The sequence below is a fragment of the Pseudopipra pipra genome, chromosome 3, assembly GCF_036250125.1.
Source record: "Pseudopipra pipra isolate bDixPip1 chromosome 3, bDixPip1.hap1, whole genome shotgun sequence".
Lineage (NCBI taxonomy): Eukaryota > Metazoa > Chordata > Aves > Passeriformes > Pipridae > Pseudopipra > Pseudopipra pipra.
Window position 1 is genome coordinate 66,016,037 of NC_087551.1, and position 20,049 is coordinate 66,036,085.

The following is a 20,049-nucleotide window of genomic DNA, read 5'->3' on the forward strand; positions in this document are numbered from 1 at the left end:
AAACAAAAAAAAAAACAAAAAAACCCCACAAAAAAACCCCCAAAAACCCCAAAAACGAACAAAAACAAACAAACAAAAAACCAAACAAACAAACAAACAGAGAAAAAAAAAAAAAAAGAAGAAATTTGGAAAAAATTTATTTTCTACCAAATGGCATTGAAAAGTCTGTAAAATGTATTCCTAAAAGAAGGTAATATCTGGATTTTGGGATTAATACAGTAACTTGGATGATCACTATCCTATTGTGCTCCTGATCTTTGCAGTATCTGGTGTTCTGGAAAAACCTAGAAGTGTGCATATTTGTGAGTCCAGTCAGTTGTGCAGAGAATTCTGCAAAGTCTCTGCTCACACATGTGTGCAGCATTTCCAAGCTCAACAGACAACTCTGAGTAAGGAGGTACAGAGTTAGCATAAAGTGGCATAGTGTTAGTTACAACAGTGGGAAAGTCTTTTGGCTCTCAGGAACTATCTCTCTGCATTCCGACACATCAAATCTCATTACCAACACTTAGTGTAACTAATTCCCATGACCCTTTAATTCTATTCAGAAAGAACAATAAAAGGTCAAAGAGGAAACAAGGACGTAATATTTCAATCTTTACTGTGGAAGAAGGACTAGGCTGTACTTGATACAGGGGCAAAATGCAGAAGATTTCTACATTTCATCAGAACATCATTGTAAAAATCAGTCTTAAGGGCAGGTTCGACACGGTCTAGATTGCTCCATGTACATCTGTGATAAAGAGTTTGAATGCCAGTGAATTTTCCAGTTCAGCAGAAAACTCCTCTAGCCAACCCTTCTGACAAAATCTCATAGCACAGGGAAGAATTATGTCCCAAGAACTGCATGGCTTTTTTTCTGCAGCAGGAATTCTACCCAGAAGGTGTACTTGGGGGAAAAAAATCCCAAAGATTCTTGAAAACCAAGCTGCAACCAGTACCAATGTGGAAATCACTTTATCATATTGACTGGCTTCCCTTTGCATTGTTTCAGTTACTTCAGCATGTGTGTACTACATTTACCTCAGACTTCAAGGAAAACACTAGTCCTAAGAGAAGCACCGTATATAAATTACATGAGTCCATAGCACTGAGTTTTTAACATTCTTAGTCTAAATAAATTTTCACTTCTGTTTTTCTCATGATCTCCATAGGCAAATGCTAAACTTTTTTTTTTTTTTTACTACAGTAAAAATTTGTAGTATTGTTGTTTAGCTACTTTAGGGTGTTGGGCATTGTATCAGTTTTATTCCTGCACACATTTCCTGGCAAAATCTGGAGAACACAGAGGTACGAAATTTTCAAAACAACACTGGGCAAAAGCGAAAGCTTTAGAGCCTCCAGGAAACCCTATTTTCTGGTTATATTAACAGTATAATCCCTAAACTCCTCAGACTTCGAGGGAGGGAGAAATGGCTGGTTTGTTATGCAGTCCGCTTTTTAAGAAGTCCAATTTAGACTCTGTGGTGCCTGTAAACCGCGGGGGAGGACTTGTAAAAAGCAGCTCCAGCTGCCTGGGGGCTGCCCCTGCCGTACAGTCCCCCTTCCGCCCCTTGTACACAGGAGCAGCGCCTCTTTGCAGCGAGGGAACAGAGATATTTAGGCAAACAACAAAGTGCGGCAATACTGGAAGGAGAACCCGTAGGTGGATCTGTTGTTCCCCAGAGGCCGAGCAGCTGCAGCGTTCCCCGAGCCCACGGAGCGCTGACCGGCGCGGAGCCGGGGCCCACCGCCCCTCAGCTGCTCCCGGGAGGGCCGGTTCTCCCGCCGCCGCTGAGCCACCCGAGGGAAGCGCCCCCGGGCCCGCCCGTGGAGCGGCGCGGAGGGGGCGGGGACGGAGCCGCTCCTCCTGCCGGTGAGGGAGCTGCGGTGGCGGGAACCCGGCCGGAGGGGCGGCGGCGCCCGCTGCAGGTACCGAGCGGGAGCGGGGCGGCCGCAGAGCTCCGCCCGCCTCCGCCCGGCGGGCGCGGGCACGGGGGCGACGCTCGGGGCGCACCCGCATCCCGCAGCACGGGACGCGCTGGGGGCAGCGCTCCGCAGGCGGGCGGCAGGCAGCGTGCTGCTGGCCCGGTCCGGCCCGCCCCTGCCTCGCCGCCGCTCTAAACCTGCTGTCCTGGCGGCGGCCGACTGCGCGCCGCGGAGAACCCCGCCCCTGCCGCCGGTGGGGCGGGGCGGACACGCCGAGGCTGCTTCCTCCTCCTGTCACCGCCCACAGAGCGACGGAACGGGGGCCTTCGCCGTTTCGCTTTGTGGCATTAACGGGAGGACCGCCCCGCCCGCTCCCCGCCCGCTCCCCGCCCGCTCCCCGCCCGCTCCCCGCCCGCTCCCCGCCCGCTCCCCGCCCGCTCCCCGCCCGCTCCCCGCCCGCTCCCCGCCTGCCCCGGCGGGCGGGCGTGACCCTCTGAGGGGGCGGGGCGGGCTGGCGAGTTGGCGGGAGCCGGCAGTGAGGGGCTGCAGGCGGTTCCGTCCCGGCTCCGGAGCCCGGCGCGGCGCTGGTGCCGGGCAGCAGCGGGTCGGAGGTGCCGCGGTAACGAGGTGCCGCTGCCCGAGCTCCTGAGCCGCGCCCCGCTCTCGCCCGGCTCCGCCATGGGCTTCCCCGAGAGAAAGATAAAGTTTCCCGCTCGGCGCGTGCCCGCACCGGGAAGCCTCCCTGTGTAACCTCTTCCCCTCACCTCGCCCCCGCGTAGGCGCAACATGGTGCTGAGCGCGGACCAGGTGGCCCTCATCGGGCAGGTGTTCGAGTCCTACGTGCTGGAGCACCACAGGGACGACATCCTGGGCATCCTGAGGGAGGCGGACGACCAGGCGCACTACCCCGTCGTCGTCGATGCCTTGACGCTCTTCGAGACCAACATGGAGATCGGGGAGTATTTCAACGCCTTCCCCAGCGAGGTGCTCCCGATCTTCGACAGCGCGCTGCGCCGGGCTGCCCTGGCAGCGCTGCAGGACACCGCGGACCCAGCACAGCTCAGCCTGAAGCAGAACCTGCACGCCAGGGTCTCGGGTGAGTGGCGGGGCAGGGGCTGCAGTGAGCTGCATCTCCCAGTCAAGTTTCCTTACTCTGGAACAAACTATTGGGGTGCCGTGGGAACGAGCAAGTTTAATTCTTGCCGTTTCACTGTTTGAAGCGGTAGGGAATCTTTAGCGTCTATTAAGCAGGAAAGAACACATGCAAATACATGGAGGTGTGTAGACCAACCCCCCCAAAAAAGCTATGGCAATTGCCACTGGCCTGCATGCAGTGATTGGCATTTGTTGGGTCAGGGCTTATACTAAAGCCTTTCCGTGGCAAAGACTCCTCACATCAGCAGCTGGTCTTACATTATTTCTCTTCTAGACAGAAGGTCTAAAGAAAAGTTTTAGGGGAAGATATATGGTTTGTAAGTTTAATTGCAGGTTGACTTCGCTACTGTGCCAGTTGGCTCATCGTCTTTTTTTACTCCAGCCACCTCCCAGAAGAGGCACAGTCAAAATTTTGAGTTGTCTTGTAACAATTCCATTTGAAATTGCTGAATTTTATGCTTAGCTGTAATAAAATTGCTTGTTATAAAATTGGAATGAACTGTTGAAAGGCATGATCGTTAACAGGGAACTTTGTCATTTTTTCCACTGCAAGTTGATATGCCATTATTCCTTATTAATAAGAAATTTCTAGTAGCTTTGAGGGCTGGTAAGTGTGGAGTGCAGATTCAGGAGCTGGAATGTCTGTTTTGCCTGCTTTGGGAGACTGGGTCAGTGGTGGCATCATCCCTTCTGATAATTTCTGGTCATAACTATTTGGAGCAATAGTCCACAAAGCCAAGAGGTGGCAGCCTGTGTTTCCCTCCCCTGCCCTCTTGTGGAGTGGATTGTGATCATTCAGTCTTTTGACATCTTGGACTTGGATAAATTACAGTTGTTAAATAGGCCTGTGTTTCATTCCAGTAAGTTTCAAGAAAAATGTTGTAATGAAAACACATCCATCAGAATTACAATTAGCCTGTGGCTCTCACAATGCTATTTTTTCAAGATTTTTAGAGGGAAAGAAGTTAAAAAAAATAAGGCTTGCTACCAATTCAGTTGTTCAGGAGCTTGTACACAACTGCTGAGTACGTGATGTTAAAGGATGGCCTCCGTGCTTACTGAAATTTGTCATTGGGCATCTCCCTGTACCTATGAAAGCAGGAATGAATTAAAACTCTCCTCCTAGTGTTCTAGGATGCATGTGCATCATTCAGAGCTTCAGCATGAGAAAAAGACTCCAAGTAGGATTATTTTAAAAGCTAGCAGGAAGTATTAGAAGAAGTACAGCAAGGGGCAGATGATCACTGCATGAGTAGCGGTGTCTTTAAGACATTCCTCCTCCTGTTATCAGCCTGTTACTGGAGCTGATCATTCCTCCCACAGTGATGTTTTGTCTGAATATTCCCTTATAAACCTCAGGCAAAATTAGCAACCTTTGATCAAGTAGTTTTAATAACTGATAAAAGCAAGCCTGACAGAAGAAGTCAGCAGACTACAAATAACCCTCTCACTAAGCTGGAGGGAAATTGATGAACAGGGGGGTTATCCGTGAGTGGTCCAGCTGGATCAAAATAACATCTGTCCACATAGTTTAGTTAATGTTCTGTACCACCGAAAGGCTGGCTTCGGAAGAAACAGAAGAAATAAGCTAAGGGATCTGTAGCCTTCTTTCCACATCAATTTTCCAATGATACTGTTACCTTTCAAGTGGATTCTGGGTTTTGGTTACCTTCAGGATTCTCCTCTTGGAGTGCCACTTCCCATTCCTACATTAGATGAGAAGGGAATGAGAAGGTGGGGCATTATTTTTGGTGAGAGCAGCAGACAACTAACTGGAGTGCGGCTGAGGGGATCTTCGTGTCAGGCATGGAATGAAGGGAGGAAAAGTGGTTTTGCTTATGCCGGGTATAAGAATGCAATCTCGACACACTGCTACCAGTACATCCAGGAGTTCAAAGAGGGATTCAGGGAGTGTGAGTGTGCAGCAGTTAATAACAGATGATTACCTTGGGTTAACTGAAGAAGGTAAAAGATAAAGTTATCTGAATTTTAGCATTGTAGGAATTTGATTGTGTAACTTCTGCATTTTGCTACCAATCCATGAAATGATTTTTCCTTACCATTAGCCAGAGCACTGCTGTGTCTGTTACTGAAGGCCAAGCTGCTTCTAATAGCTCAGCATTTTTGTGACTGATACAGTAAAGTTGATTCAAAGAGGCACATACTCAATTAAAGAGTTCGTCAAGCAGTCTGATATGATCAGAACAAAAGCTCTTTTTTCACATCCAAACTCTTGTCTCTTCAAAATTCACAGGGATGATCATCATATATCCTGACAACAGTGCTGCAGTTCTCTCTAGTGTAAGATGTGTGGTATTTTGCAAAGTTTGTTGAGGGGCACCAATACTGAGCTGGGAAAAAAATGCCAAAACAGTTGGAGAAATAATGGATTTTTTTCCCCTGAACTGATTAGAAATGCAAACCTGTGGGAGAAAAAAAAATTCAACAGGTTTGGTAGAACATGTAAATAGCTTTGCTAGAGTCAACCAGGAAAAATTTGTTTGCAGTTTTACAGATTATTTAATTCCTTTCTACGTTTTCTTAACTTTATTCTTTTACCTTTTAAAATTAGCTTAATAGTTAAAAATATTTTCTTTAAACAAAAGCAAAAGGTTAAACGCTGCTTAAAAGCATCAAAACAGAGTGTTTCAGAGTGTCTGAAATAAAGCATTTAGTTTTGAAAACACTGATATAAACATATGATATCTTTTTTTTAGCAGTCAAAGCTCCTAAGAAGATTTGACCTAGATGCACAAATAGTTTTAGTCCCCTTAGAAACATCATTTCCCAACAGATTTGTAATTTTACATCTCTATTTTCTGGCTCTGTTTTAAAGCTAAGAAATTATTTTAGGAGTAGGTAATATCTTTTTAAGTTGATAAATATTAGTAACTTGTAGTTCATTACTACTTTCTGAAGAGGCAATATTGTGCTCAGGTGATCATTTCAGAGATATGTAAAGTTGAGGTAGATTAATTTTCCTGAGGACTTTAGCCACTGTGGTGCCAAGTGATGGCTGCATGAGTGAATGCCGGAACAGGATCGGGACACCACTGAATTGGCTGTTGGGGTGGAATTAAAGGAGGGCAGGTGGAAAGTGTTCTGTCACCATTCACTTGAACTTACAAGTGAATTTGCTTTGGTTGTGTTCAAAACTCCTTTATATTTTTTTTATGCTGTCTTCCTTGTGCTTGAGCTTTACTGGTATGCAGTGTGGATTTAAGGTCAAATGCTCACCAAGTGCGAATTTTAAATTTGCTTAGACTTGAGAATTCACACAAGACTAGGAGCTACAGCTGTTTAACTATGGAATAACACTGAACTACAATTAAGTAGCATAACTAAAATTTTGTAAGTCAGATAAACTAGTTGTAGAATAAATGGCTTCTGCAAAAAGAACATTTAAATTAATAAATAGATCTGAGAACATCAGGATCTTCTTCCATGAATGGAAACTGTTCGTGACTATTCAGCCCTTGGCAAGAGAGGGAGAGTAAAATGGCAACATTTTCAGTTAATGCTCAGTGTCTGATGATTTTCACTATCTGAGGCCAGTGAATCAGATTTATGGTACAACAGATGAATTGCTGAGTTACATTTATGAAACAGTAATAACAATGGCTACTGTTCATATGTCTGGCATGTTTACTAGCCTTTCTGTTTAACTGCACTGTAAGTCCATGTTTTATATGCACAGCCTTATGCTGCACATATTTCTGTTTAACAGGTTTGCCTGTTTGCCCAGAGCTGACTCGAGAGCACATTCCTAAAACCAAGGATGTTGGTCACTTTTTGTCTGTTACTGGGACTGTCATACGTACCAGCTCGGTGAAAGTTTTGGAGTTTGAACGGAGTTACATCTGCAACAAGTGCAAGCATGTGTTTGCTGTCAAGGCTGACTTTGAACAGTACTATGCATTCTGTCGTCCATCAGCCTGTCTTAATGAAGAAGGCTGCAACTCAATCAAGTTCACTTGTCTCTCTGGAACAGCCTCTTCTCCTACCTGCTGCAGAGACTATCAAGAAATCAAAATTCAGGAACAGGTAAGGAAAAAAAAAAGATGGAGAAAAAGGGAAAGGTATTAAAGTATAGATGTCTCAAGTACAAAAATAATTAACTTACGAAAGAAGACATTTGGGGGTCTAATTTCCTGTTGAAATAAGGTATCTCTGCTAATCTTGGTGAGACTATTCATGCTTACATTAGAATTAAGATTATCCCATTTTCATCATTAAGTTTTACATGCTAAGATAAGTGGAAAAGTTTTACAGGTTCTACTGTTGTTTAAATCAAATGCCTGAGAAGACTAAAAGAAGCCAGGCAGCCTGTTGGTCAGAGATTTCTCAAAGAGTTAACAATTAAGCGACATGTTGATTAGACTTCTGTTATTGGGTAACTCCTTTTGATGTCGTACAAAACACCCAGGATCAGTGCACAGATGAAATTTCTGTAAATGAAATTCCATTCCATGTTGAATCCTTACATCAAGTGTGCATTGTTTCTCTAAGCACTTACTGGACATGATGCTGATGTTCAACACTGCTTCTGAGGACTAGAGCTTAACCCAGTGGTGGCCAAGGCCAACTGTAGCTGTGCAGTATGGTCAACACATGGTGTCTGCAAATGTCTCTTCCCTTCAGCCAATATTGAATTCAACAATTATTGCACATGTGATCCTTACAGAATTTGCATTTGTTTTCTGATGGTAGCCTTGAGTGGAAGTACAGCCAAGCTGGAGCAGTGAGAAACAATTGGACCTCTTTTTGTGGTAGCACATAACCAAGACAAAACTGGCAAAGGAAAATCTACACTGTATGAAAATTGAGAATAAGCAGGGTATATTGCAGGCAATGTTTCTGTGTTTATCTATATGCTCAGTGTCTTTATTTTGTAGGTCTTTTCTAAGATATCTTCAGTTGTTTCAGGGTTTTGATGTTATAAATGGAGAGGTGTCAATCTACATGCAAGATGTATGAAATTAGAAATGAAGCTCTTGAAAGTTCAGAATAGCAAAAAAAAGTAAGGGATTAAAACTTTCTAGGAAATAAGCCCTGTGTTGCATGTTCATATAATGATTCTTCCTGACATATGGGAGATTTCTATAACTTTTTGGTTTATTGTGTGACACACAGATCTCTATGATAGAAGGAATTTTCAGCACCATGGGCTTATTAAAAACAGTAAAATTAAACCAGGATTGAATTTCACTTGTGTTTCACTACTGAGCTCTGCAAGTAACTGTGCGTGTGTTACCAGTACTGACAGTGATGTGAACTGCCTGTGCCCACGTAGATAATATACAAGGGTGGATTAACCTTCCTAGGCACTAGAGAGAGAATAAGTCTAGAATTCTAGCGTGTATGACCTGTGCTGCAGAATGAAAAGAAACTTCTGACTGTTGTACTTGTGCAGTGGATACTCTAAAAACTATTGCAAGCTTTAAGTGTAAATGGGAAGATTGCTGGTTGGAAATGGATTCTGACCAGATTGCACAGACTTTGCCCTGGAGAAAAGAAAAAGAATTACAGGATTTACTGGCACATTTGTCAATATATATGTTTGTTTTTTCCGGTTGTTGATTTAATCCCTGACACCTAGGTGTATACTTAATCTTGAACTCTCAAATTATGGTTAAATACCAGAAAAATACAGAGGATATTCTCTCAGTATGTACTTCCGTGAAGGGTTATCTAACTCATTGACACACTTCAGTACCCAAAGTCAACTTTGCATATTGAAGTATCTAATAATAGCTCAAATTATAATAAAAAAAAAGATCAGCTCTTTCAAATGACCTCTTTTAGTGAGCTTTCTTCAGCAAAATATTGAAATCACACTGCATCTCCCAGCACTGAGCACCTTCTGCTAATTTAATACTCAATTCCATTTCCATTAATATCAGCATTAAACTTTCATTGTTAAGTTCATGGCAGCAGTGGCATCTTTTACTGTAAGTTTTGTGATAAAAGGCAAGAACTGACCTCAGTTCCAGGAAAGAAAGGAGTGTAGGTCTTTAAGCCAGAGCAGCTATAAATGAAAGGCTTTTGAAAGGTGCTGTTCTTAAGAAGCTCTCTTGCTTCCCATCTCCCAGGTTCAAAGGCTGTCTGTTGGAAGCATCCCTCGTTGCATGGTGGTTGTTCTGGAAGATGACTTGGTGGACAGTTGCAAGTCTGGTGAGGATACAGCATTTATCACATATGTTTGTACCACAAGCATTTTTAGTTTTTCATTTGAGATGAATCTTTGTCAAGTAGGCTGTATTAGTGCAGAGAGCTTGTCAAATGAGGTGTCTGCATCTGTCATGTTGCTGTTCCAGGATGGACAGTAGCATGGCAGTTGAAGGCTATTCTAGAGAATGTCATGAACCCCCATATTACATCTTAACTTTTTAACAGTTCAGTTTCAATAAGTAATGGGTTGTGACATACAGAAATTATATTAAATCACGTTGATGTAGAACACCAAACCTCTCGAGGAAATTGGTTCACACCATCACCCTGCATGTGTTGCACCTTCTTAGATTCAAAGAGCCGGGTAACCCAGCTTTCTAAGGAGTGCTGCAGGTGGAAAAAGCTACTGGGCATTCAAAGAAGAAGCTAATTGGCAGGAGGATGAATGAAGAATGGACTACAAATTCTCGGATAGGCACATCTCCACAAGAAATTAATTTCTGGTCATACTTTCTCAGAAGAACACTGTACCCAGAATGTTAATGAGTGATTCTGGAGTTCATAAAAGTTACCAGAAATCAAATAAGTTTTGACTGAATTTTTTGTATAGTCAATCTAATTGAGAGAGCTTCTACGGTTTACTGTGAATTCCTCTCTTCTAAAAGAGGAAACAAACAGAGGTATACCTGTAAGAATTCACCTCCCTTAAACAGAAGTGGAAAGACACAGCAGCTTCCTACCACAGATGTGAGCACTCTACCTTATCTTTGTTTTAGACTTCCTGTAACTGCATTGCATTATTATGCATTACAGCTAACTAAAATGGCTTCATGTCTCAAGTCAGATGTTATTTTGCTAACTTTTGTTTTTACCTCCAGGAGATGATATCACAGTGTATGGTGTGGTAATGCAGAGGTGGAAGCCTTTCCATGAGGGTTCACGCTGTGACTTGGAGATTGTTTTGAAAGCCAACTACATTAAAGTGAACAATGAGCAGCTAGCAGGGGTTGTAATTGATGAAGAAGTTCGCAGGGAATTTGAAGACTTCTGGGAAAGGCATAGGAATGATCCCTTAGCAGGTTAGTAGTTGAAAGCTTTTATGTAGGGCACTTGATCGGATAGAGATGAAATCAGGAGTCAAAATACAGTGACTGAACACATTTTCCCCCATTATCCTATCCCACCACCCATTAATCCAAGAATATATTTTTTCCAGTACAAGAATATGAAATTTTTACTTTAATATTACTGAGGGGGAGGAAGTACCAAAACTACTGCATTGATCTTCCTTCTTTTGAGCTTTCTAGTCAAGTATTTTGTGGAACATTTATTAACAAAAAATGAGAAACAATATAATTACCGTGGGGGAAAAGAGGAGTGTTTTATAATCAAGAAAGACGAAGCATACTTCTTAGAAGAAATGGTATGGACCAGATCTGCCTTTAGTCAGCGTAGCTGTTGCCTCTGGGACGAGAGATCTGACTCGCGGTCTCTGCATCCCAAACTAAGCTGTGAATCTTCACCATAGAGCTTAGCACATCTTATCTTTAAGCTAACCCTTGGATGCCTAGACCCTCGACTTAGGTGCAGTGGAACCTCTCAATTCACAGTGGCTTCCAGAACAGTCAGTGCCGGGTCCTAAACTTAGTGTAGTCTGTAGTCGACCACCTTGGAATAACCAGGAGTTGTGTCTGAAACTCTCTCCTTCTCCATAATCTGAGTGCCTTCTCCTCAACTCTGTGGAATCTCAATGAAGTCTTTAGGGTCTCCATCATTGAATTTTTTTTAGGCTGACACTGTATCTTATAAAACCCTGGAAAGGGCTTAGTTTTTCTTCTTAAAAGACAAACAGGAGGAAAAAGAGGTGGGAATATCCCCCAAATTAGCCTGCTCACATAAGAAACTGTAGATCCTGTCAATGTTAAAGATTCTTCAGAACTGCATTTCCCAGAAAGCAATTTAATTGCTAGCTTCCTGCTGTTTGGAATAATACATGTTTGGAATGTTTGGAATACAATGTTTGGAATAACATTTCATCCTTCTGCTCTTTGGAACAAGATTATTATCACTCTGGTTAGAACTGTTCAGAAAGTAATTCAGGATCTTCTTTGAAGGTTCCATTTAATCTTTCATTCTCAGGACAATTTTTGGAAGCCTGCAGGGAGCAGTGTGATTTTGTGCAATATTACTCATTCTGAACAAATAAATATGAAGTGGGTACAAGAAAATTGAGGTGGAAATGAGAAGGACCCTCACTGCCCAAGATGTCTGTTTCAGGCTGTTAGTCTGAATTTGAGTTGAAATGGAGGACAGAGATCAAATTTGACTGAGGAGTCTAAGGTATAGGCCATTGCACAACAGAATGTGTGTACATTTGCTTTTTTTCAAGAGATAATGGTAGCTACTACTGCATTTTATGTCAGTCACTTTGTGATGCTAACTCCTAACTGTGGAGTTAATTCTTGAGTTATGCATGGCTGACCAAAGTTTTTAAAATTTCACTTTTGGTTGGACAAAGATGTGTTAATTCCTTCAGAAAACCTCCAAAAGAAACACATATGCCTCAAGTCATCTATTAGGGGCTTACATATTTTGCCAGTACCATGTAATTGCATCTAAATTTAAAACATGAAGTGAAGATCTCAAAATTGGTCACTCTCTTTTATTCCCTAGCAATGGGAGTAACACATCGCATTAAACCTGTGACCCCTTATGTGCTGGTAGTGTTAGAATATTAAAGGACAGAATTAATTCTGTTACATATCTCGCAAGCCGTCAGCGTTGTTCTGGAAAGAGACTACGGTAGGGAGGAAAAAAGGGATCTGTGACACAGAAGGGTCAAAAAGGAAAAGGAAATTGAAGGTAACAACAAGAAAATGAGCCATGCTGTGTGTGCACAGGTTTAAGACAAAATAATTCAAGTGTTAGAAGTTTTCTTTATTTTCTTAAATGTACAACACACCAGTTTTCAAGGGCTGTTTCGAAGTCTGGAAATTTTTAGGTTTTATTCTTCATAGCCCCTACACTTTTAGCTATGAAACAAAAGAATTTGGATGATGGTATTTCTTTCCTTAAAGCCCTTTTCTCCTGCTATCCAGACCATACATTCCTTAAATTGCAATAGGATTGGCTTTGCTGCTTGTGACTGTTTGGATCAAACAACTGCTTTGGGTCTCATTTAAAAAATAAAATAATTTTTAAGAAAATCTTCTCCCTACTCTGTTCCTCTTGTTCAAGAAGGAGGCCCAAATTATTTGTCAGTATACACAGGAGTCTGTGGGAAACCAAGCTTTACTCCAGGGGCAGTGCTGAGTGCCATTTTTGCTGTTTTAGGGAGGAATGAAATTTTGGCTAGCTTATGTCCTCAAGTTTTTGGCTTGTACCTGGTGAAGCTGGCTGTAGCCATGGTGCTTGCTGGTGGTGTACAGAGAACAGATGCTACTGGAACTCGAATCAGAGGTTAGTATTCTTTCTAACAGTATCAGATCCTTTCTAACAGTCATTCCCATCCCTGTCTTCACCCACATCCATCCCCCCTACAAAATCAAACCAGTAAGGTCTTGGAAGCATAATGATCCCGTTTTCTTGAGTGAGAACATTTTTGATCAATCCTGAGTATTACTGCAGAATCTCAGACAAATAAATTTTTCCCCCCAAAAAACCCAGTAGAAGCAGACTTTCAGGTTTCCATTAGGTACAATATTAAAGGCAGCTGTTTTATCTAAAATATAAATTCACTTTTTATTGTATAAGTGACATTTTTAAATGATTTCTAGTAGACTATTCCCAGCAGTATTGGCATCAAAGGATGGAATCTTAATGTTCCCTTAATGTCAATCACTACAGTTCATTGAAAGGAAAAATTAAAGGATTCATTTTGCTTCCTAATGCCAGACTTTTCCATCTATGATTGTCAGCACATCTCACTTAGTTCTGTAACTCCCAAGTTATCTGCCTGCTGATTCTCCTTCTGTTGTTATTAGATGGCAAATCTGCCATGTGCCAGGTGGTATGCAGGTCATAATCTATGTAGGTCATAATAATTCTAAAATAGGATGTCTCTCTATACACATACAGGATTTTCTTAATGCTCCAGCAGCTAAATAAAGTTAGAGACTTTATGATTGAAGTTGTAGTGATATTTTGTAGACAGTGAAATAATTTTAGAGCACTTCAGTGAGATTGTAGTAGCCAAATTATTGTTTTGAAATTATGAAGTTATGTAACTGTTGGCAAAGAATTAGTTAAGAAAAACAACGTGCTGATTTTATTAGTCCATTTTGCAATAATTTAAGTAACCAAGTAGTGGAATGATGACTAAAACCTGGTATCCTTCTGTTTCAAGTTCAAGAGTGAGATGAGCCTGAGAAATGAGTATTCTAAAATGTAAGAATTCTCATTACAGGAAATGTGCAGAAACCTGCTAATACTTTAAAAATATTTCACTGTAAATATTTGTGTCCAGTCATATTGCTGGGTGAAGGAATATGACTAGATGCTTTTATTAAACAATAATTTATCACATCCAATAAATAGTGCAGTCTTAAACAGAATCACATGTTGTAATGTATATGTAGCGCTAAATGTTAGGTGAATAATTACAAGTATTATTTAATCTGAGCATTTTTTGTATATGTGTGTCTTTATCTGTACTGTCTGCTCTACATCAATGTTCTCTCCCAAGGTGAATCGCATCTTTTGTTGGTTGGAGATCCAGGTACAGGGAAATCTCAGTTCCTGAAGTATGCAGTAAAGATCATGCCACGCTCCGTGCTTACTGCAGGAATTGGATCTACAAGTGCAGGTATGTGCTTCTTCACCTGGAAAGGTTTATTTTCTCACTCAAATATGTTTATATAGAAGCCTTCTACATAATATGAACATATGTGCTCAGGTTGTACGAGCACAGCTGAAGCAGAGAACTACTGTGGAGGCATATGAGGCCTGATATAACTCTGCAGAAGGGCAGTCCTGCCCTTCAGCTGTATCCATGGAGGACTGTAATGAGCTTCTAACAGGGAACCTTCCAGGCCTCATCCAGAGGCACCTCTCAGTGCTTTACTTGCAGAGGGTGATCTGGACCTGTATTTTTAGTGCTTTCCAGTATGACAAATATGACATCTTTCCAGAGCTCACACTGTATGATGGGCTAGCATCCTGACCAGATATCTCCTTTCTTCTGTTCTTTCATAAGTTCTGTCTGGATGCAGTTGAATTTCTGTTTACTTTCTGGAAATTCACCCCGTGTTGAGGAATTACTTCTTACTCGTAAAGATGATTTCAAGGTGGTTTCAGAGAGCAAGTGGTTTTTTTCTTCTTTGTTTTTTTTTCTTTCTCCTTTTTGTTAAATTTAAGTATGTCCCAGTTGGCTCTGAATGCCAGGCATTTTTACAAACTCTTCTGGGGACAATGTGCAGAGTCAGATTACCTCTGCCAATGGCTTTATTTGAACAAATGAATATATTACTTGTACGTTCAAAATCACAAAATAATTTAGGGTCAAATCCCAGTGTCTCAACTAGCACTTGTAAATTGAATATTTCTCAGATAGTGCAGCTTTTCATTTTATGTCTGGGAAACAGCATTATTTATACATGGGACAACCAGAGAATAAATCCTTCCCAGTTCCATAGCTGTGTGTATACTGGGTCTTCTGTAGCAGTGGAACTGGAATGTGATGTCGAACATAAACCCACTTGTGTGCAGGGAACTTGTTATGAAACATATATGCCTCTAATTTTCCATTTAAACTGTTGACAAATAGGTCTGGAGAGAAGCCAGAGAGAAAATTTTGGCTCAGCATAACCTTTTCTCAAGTCTTTTTTTTCCGTGTTAAGAATTGAGAACAGAATGGATAATTGTGGATTTGCTAGGGGACTTACAGTGATCTGGAGTGAAATTTTGCCATACATTTCAGCGTGACTTTGTCCACTTTTGTCAGTGCACTTCCTGTGCAAGGTGTGTCTTACTTATGAATCTGTTTGTAGCTGTACCTAACACTGATTTTTGTCAACTTGCCCTTTGTGCAGAAGCTTCAAATTATGAGTTTGAAGAACTATTAAACTGCTTTACTTTCCTTACCATATTTGCACACTTTGAAGTACCAGTTTATGCTTTCTCATGAGAGGACAGTCCTAATTCATATTTTTCCCTTCCGTGTACAAATATTAAATCTGTAAATTTCATTTTCAGCTAGTTCCTCACTATATATAAAAAGCAGTCCAGATTACATTTAATTGCTGGGTCTGGGATTTTAGTCCACATAGGCCAAAAGACACACCTGAGGTTTGGTAAACCCTGGAGAAGTGCTAAAAGCTGTTTACATTTGGATCCCTCTTTTAGAGAAAACTGCCGATATCTAACCAACCTTTGGTAAGATTCTGTGCATTAACATATCTTGTACCCTTTACCCATCTGGTACAGTTTTAGGACACAAGCTATTTAACAACCATTGAATTAGAATTCTGCTTCCTAAACTGTCTGTCATATCAGTTTTCCTTAGTTTTCTGCACAAGCATTTCTTTGTACCAGGACAACGTATTAGATCATTAACATTCTCCTTGTGCCACAATTCCCTTTCTTTCCTGCTCTGTCTTAGGTATCATGTACTTTGGGATCCACCATGACCCTTTGGGGCTCTGCAGTGTCATGTTCCTGCTGCAGCCCATTAACCCATCCAGTCCTAACTGGAATTGCCTTGCAGAATTTCAGAAAACACTGACCTAACTCCTGCAGCTTAATTTGCTGTTGGGCTTCTGCTCTTTCAATCAGGTTGCTGCCTTCCCCTTCACTTTTTAAACAAAGCCTGTGCTTCATCACTTTTTGCATGATTCAGAAACTGTGACCCAGGAGAATGCCTGCTTTCTTGCTGAAGATATGGAAGACCTTCATCTTCCTATCTCACCGACAGGCTCAAGCTGCCTTATTGCTGCAAACAGCCCTTACAAATGACCAATAATCTATTCTCTGTTTTGAAAAAATAGAACTTTACCTCCAGGCAGTGAATATGTTTCTGAGTTTACTTGTTTTATTAGGCTGCCTTTCTTGCAAGCACTTAGTAGAAATTTTCTGTTGAGTTTTCTACGGGTTTAGGACTTCAGTGAGGAACCTCGGTTTTTTCCCGCAAATCTCTTTAATGAGAGTTGGCAGCTAGAAGACCAGCCCACATGCAACAACTCCAGAAATTTATTTGACCAGTGTAGGACTTTCTGATTTGTAAATAAAAGATGGGGTAACCATCTGTCTCACTGTTTGGTTCTGTCTACACTGTTTTTTCGAAGGCCTGTTTCATTCTTCCCAGCTAGTCTCTCTTCTGAGAATCACAGAGAGTCATTCAGCTTCCTTTTATTTTTAGAAATTGATACACAGTTTTCCATAGAGACTTAGTGAGGCTTAACAAACTCTCTCTGTAGGTTCTCACCTTACTACTGAGTTTAACCAGCTGTTTTGCAGTCCCCAGAGCCATAGCACTGCTTATGCATATTTGGACGAGATGATCACTAGTAAGAAAATATTTCATTTACCCTGGAGTTTGAGATCTGCAGTGATTGATTGGTATGTTCAACTCCATAGGGACAGGAACCAACACATGCCTGTTCTGGCAGGTCTGGAGCTCAGGGACATCTGGGCCAGTCATTCTGCTGCTTCTTGGTGCATATTTGGCCGTTCACATTTCTGAAAGTTTTGTTTGGTGTTGCGTCCCTCCACAGATGGACTGCTTAAATAATTTTGTGAACTGTATTTAAAACAGCCTGCCTAAAAGTCGGGGAGACTATCAGCTGTTTCTCCAGCTCTCCAGTTTTGTATAACATGCCTTTCTGAGCTGTATGAAATGCAGCCTTGTTGCCTTTCCTCTTACAGCCTCTGCAGAGCCTTGTGAGTGCTGCCTTTTTGCTGACATTTTGCACTGTGTGAGATTGTCCATATCATGCCAACAGCAGTTTGCTACCGATTTTCTTTCTTTTCATTGAAGGGAACTGACTCCAGGGGAAACCACCTCTTTTTTTTTTTTCTGTCATAGTAAGCGTTGCCCTGCTAGGCAGTCTTCAGGTGCTAAAGGCTGTCTCTCCTCTGCTCCATTAGAAACCAATCCAAAGCGGCTGACATGAGCCATCCAGCTGTGGTTATAAATAGAGTACATGGTGTCAGTATCCTGAGGTATGCAAGACACTGAAACTGGAGATATTTTTCCCTCTTTGTAGATCCCAAACTGTCCCTGGGCATTCCCAAGTTGCTACAAGCCAAGGCAGTGGCAGGGAACAGTTTTCCACTGTAGATTCATTCCCTGTCCCTGATAAAGTTATTAATACAGATGCAGCCTTTAGGCCACTCTTCTCTGATCTTCACTTCCACCAGGGGACTGTTTTCCTGAACAGTTATAATTGTATATGAACTTGAAATATTTTCTATCAGCATGTACCTTGAAAATATTTTCCTGAGAGCATGGCTTCATTGGCTGTTCCATCAACAGTTGGGCCTCAAGTTGAAGAGGCCTTAACTCTGTAGGAAGTCTGCTAGACTTCCTGCAGGAATGAAATTTGAACTTGTGATCAAACACCATCAGATATGTTCCATCTGTAACAATGTCTCATCTATTGCAGATTCTTAAAATCCCTTAATTTCCTCTCAGTAATGCTGCTCCAAGATGGCTTTGTCCTGAGACAGCTTACCTTCACCTCCTGCATGCCAGGGATTATTTAGCCAAGTCTTCAAAAATTTTGGTCTGTTCATACATCTGTACCTGAAGACCTATAGTTAGGATGGATGGGAAATATTGCAGGAGCAGTGCAGCCACTTCATCGTGTTGGCTGAAGGTTTCAGGTCTTTCACACATCCAGGCCAGCCTTCATCAGACTTATTCATCCTGCTGTTGAAATGGCAAGCATTTCAGTTGATTTCTGGATGGATATCAGATGTCTTCAGGATTCCCTCTACTGCACCATGAAGTCCCTGCTTCTTTCCAGTTTGTATCAGAGTAGGTCTGCCCCACCTTTCTCGTGAGATGGGACAAACTGAAGAACACCCTTATTTTGAAAGGTAGGCCTCCTTATCTCATAGTCCAGGAAAGTTTTGGATGGAGACCCCAACAACTCCCTAAAAGTTCCTTACATTTCAGCTAGTTCTAACACTGCTGTTGACTCGTAGCTGTTGTCTCATGCAGTGCACACACCTCTGATTTTCCCTATCTGCTGATAGGCCAGTCACACCTTTATCATACAGACAGTGAGTACCCAGCCATGCCTCCAAAAAAGCTTTAGCTAAAGCTGGAAATGTTCAAGTGTATCCTCCCTCCATCTCCTCTTGAAAGGGTCTTTGCTTTTCAAGTTTCATGTAGAAGCCTGGGTTTGGCCTTTAATAAAGCGTCTGTAGTGCCTCCAGCTGGCTTTTCTTCCTTAGATTGTCTTCATTGCCTAGACCAAAAATTAAGAAAAAATCCCTCCACCCATCTTCTCCAGCCCAGTTTTCATATCACACACTATAAGACCAGCTCTTAAAAGAGAACTGTAACTGGAAACAGAAACACAAATAGGAAGGCCTAGCATGAATAGTCCCACACACACTGCCAATGCTGATACACAGTTGTCAGGTTTGCAGCATCTTCCTGGCTGGCACTGAGCAGAGCTCCCCAGCTACCCACCACAGCAACAATTAAGCCATCATCTTCAGACCAAACTTCTGTGGCTCTCAAAATATGAGATAATCTGTAAGCTTGCAGACCACTGTGCTATGGATAAGGAGTAGGGTAGTTAAGTATGTGAAGGATCTCCTGCAGCTGTCCAGACAGAAGTCACAAGATTTAGTTAACTTTGCTCTTTTTTTGGCTCTGGTAAATGAAGATTTGCCAGGAGTGGATGTGCATAGTACATTTTGGGTTTTACCTTTTTCTTCCCTCCAACATTTTCAGATGGCATGGACAGTATTAGTCTAGACTAGTCTGAACTGACTTCCAGGAAACCAGCAGCTGAGGCACTACAAAGAAAATAATGGACTGTCAAATACCAGATTTCTCTTTGTGACTTTGTCACTCACATCTCAAGAACAGATTGTCTGGCAAGGCTATAAACTAAGTTACTGTGTTTATTTTAGCAAAGTTCTGAGTTGCTGCGCTGTTGAAGATTGGTAATAAGGGTCGGCTTTGTAAAAGCCACTGGAAAGATGAAATTTTCTCCACTATGATGGAGCTGGAGCCTTTTTGCCCTCATCAAACCTAAGTGTCACAGAAATTCAGACTGAAGGTGACATCTGAATAAATCACAGTAAGATGGACAATTTTTTTCAAGCTAGACATAAAAACCCCACTCCTGTTTTTCATCCATAATGTTACCTTGTCTGATCCACTTACTTCTTTGTACATGACTAACCTCTGATAAGCTTTATGACAGTCTTCTAATGAAACTAGCTATCTGTCTGAGGTAAAAATACACCAAGATGCATCACTAGTCCTGTCAAGTGCTACTCTGTAGCACTTCCTCGTATCTTAGTGGTCTCTGCGAGTAAAAGTTTGTGGGAAAGCGAATTCATCTTCAACCTTGAAATTCTAGTGCTGTGCTGTCAGCAATGGCTGTGTGTCATATGGACAACCCCGCTGTTTGAAAACTTACAGAGATCATGGATAGGTCTTTACAGATGCCCTACATGCACTCTACCTTTTAATAACACTAAGTTTGTGCTGTGATATTGCCTGAACCTGTGGAATACTGGAACTTGGTTTCTCAAATTCCATGCATCTGGATTATGATTTTTATCAGGAAACATGATACTCATAAGGCAGTGTGTATGGATTGCTAAGATGTGGACAAAGTTGTAGAAGATCTG

General features: G+C 41.9%; 1 protein-coding gene across 3 annotated transcripts in view; it reads left to right on the top strand.

The window, feature by feature from the left end:
• Nucleotides 1–2,413: 2,413 nt before the first annotated feature.
• Nucleotides 2,414–20,049, top strand: part of MCM9 (minichromosome maintenance 9 homologous recombination repair factor) — a 47,955-nt gene continuing 30,319 nt past the window's right edge. The window contains exons 1-6 of one of the 3 annotated variants that reach the window (XM_064649675.1): nt 2,414–3,004; nt 6,791–7,107; nt 9,156–9,237; nt 10,113–10,313; nt 12,568–12,693; nt 13,919–14,038. In XM_064649675.1, the coding sequence (XP_064505745.1) occupies nt 2,695–3,004; nt 6,791–7,107; nt 9,156–9,237; nt 10,113–10,313; nt 12,568–12,693; nt 13,919–14,038 (1,156 nt within the window). In that variant the 5' untranslated portion in view covers nt 2,414–2,694. The remainder of the gene's footprint in view (nt 3,005–6,790; nt 7,108–9,155; nt 9,238–10,112; nt 10,314–12,567; nt 12,694–13,918; nt 14,039–20,049) is intronic. The other 2 variants (XM_064649676.1, XM_064649673.1) reach the window with 2 other exon arrangements.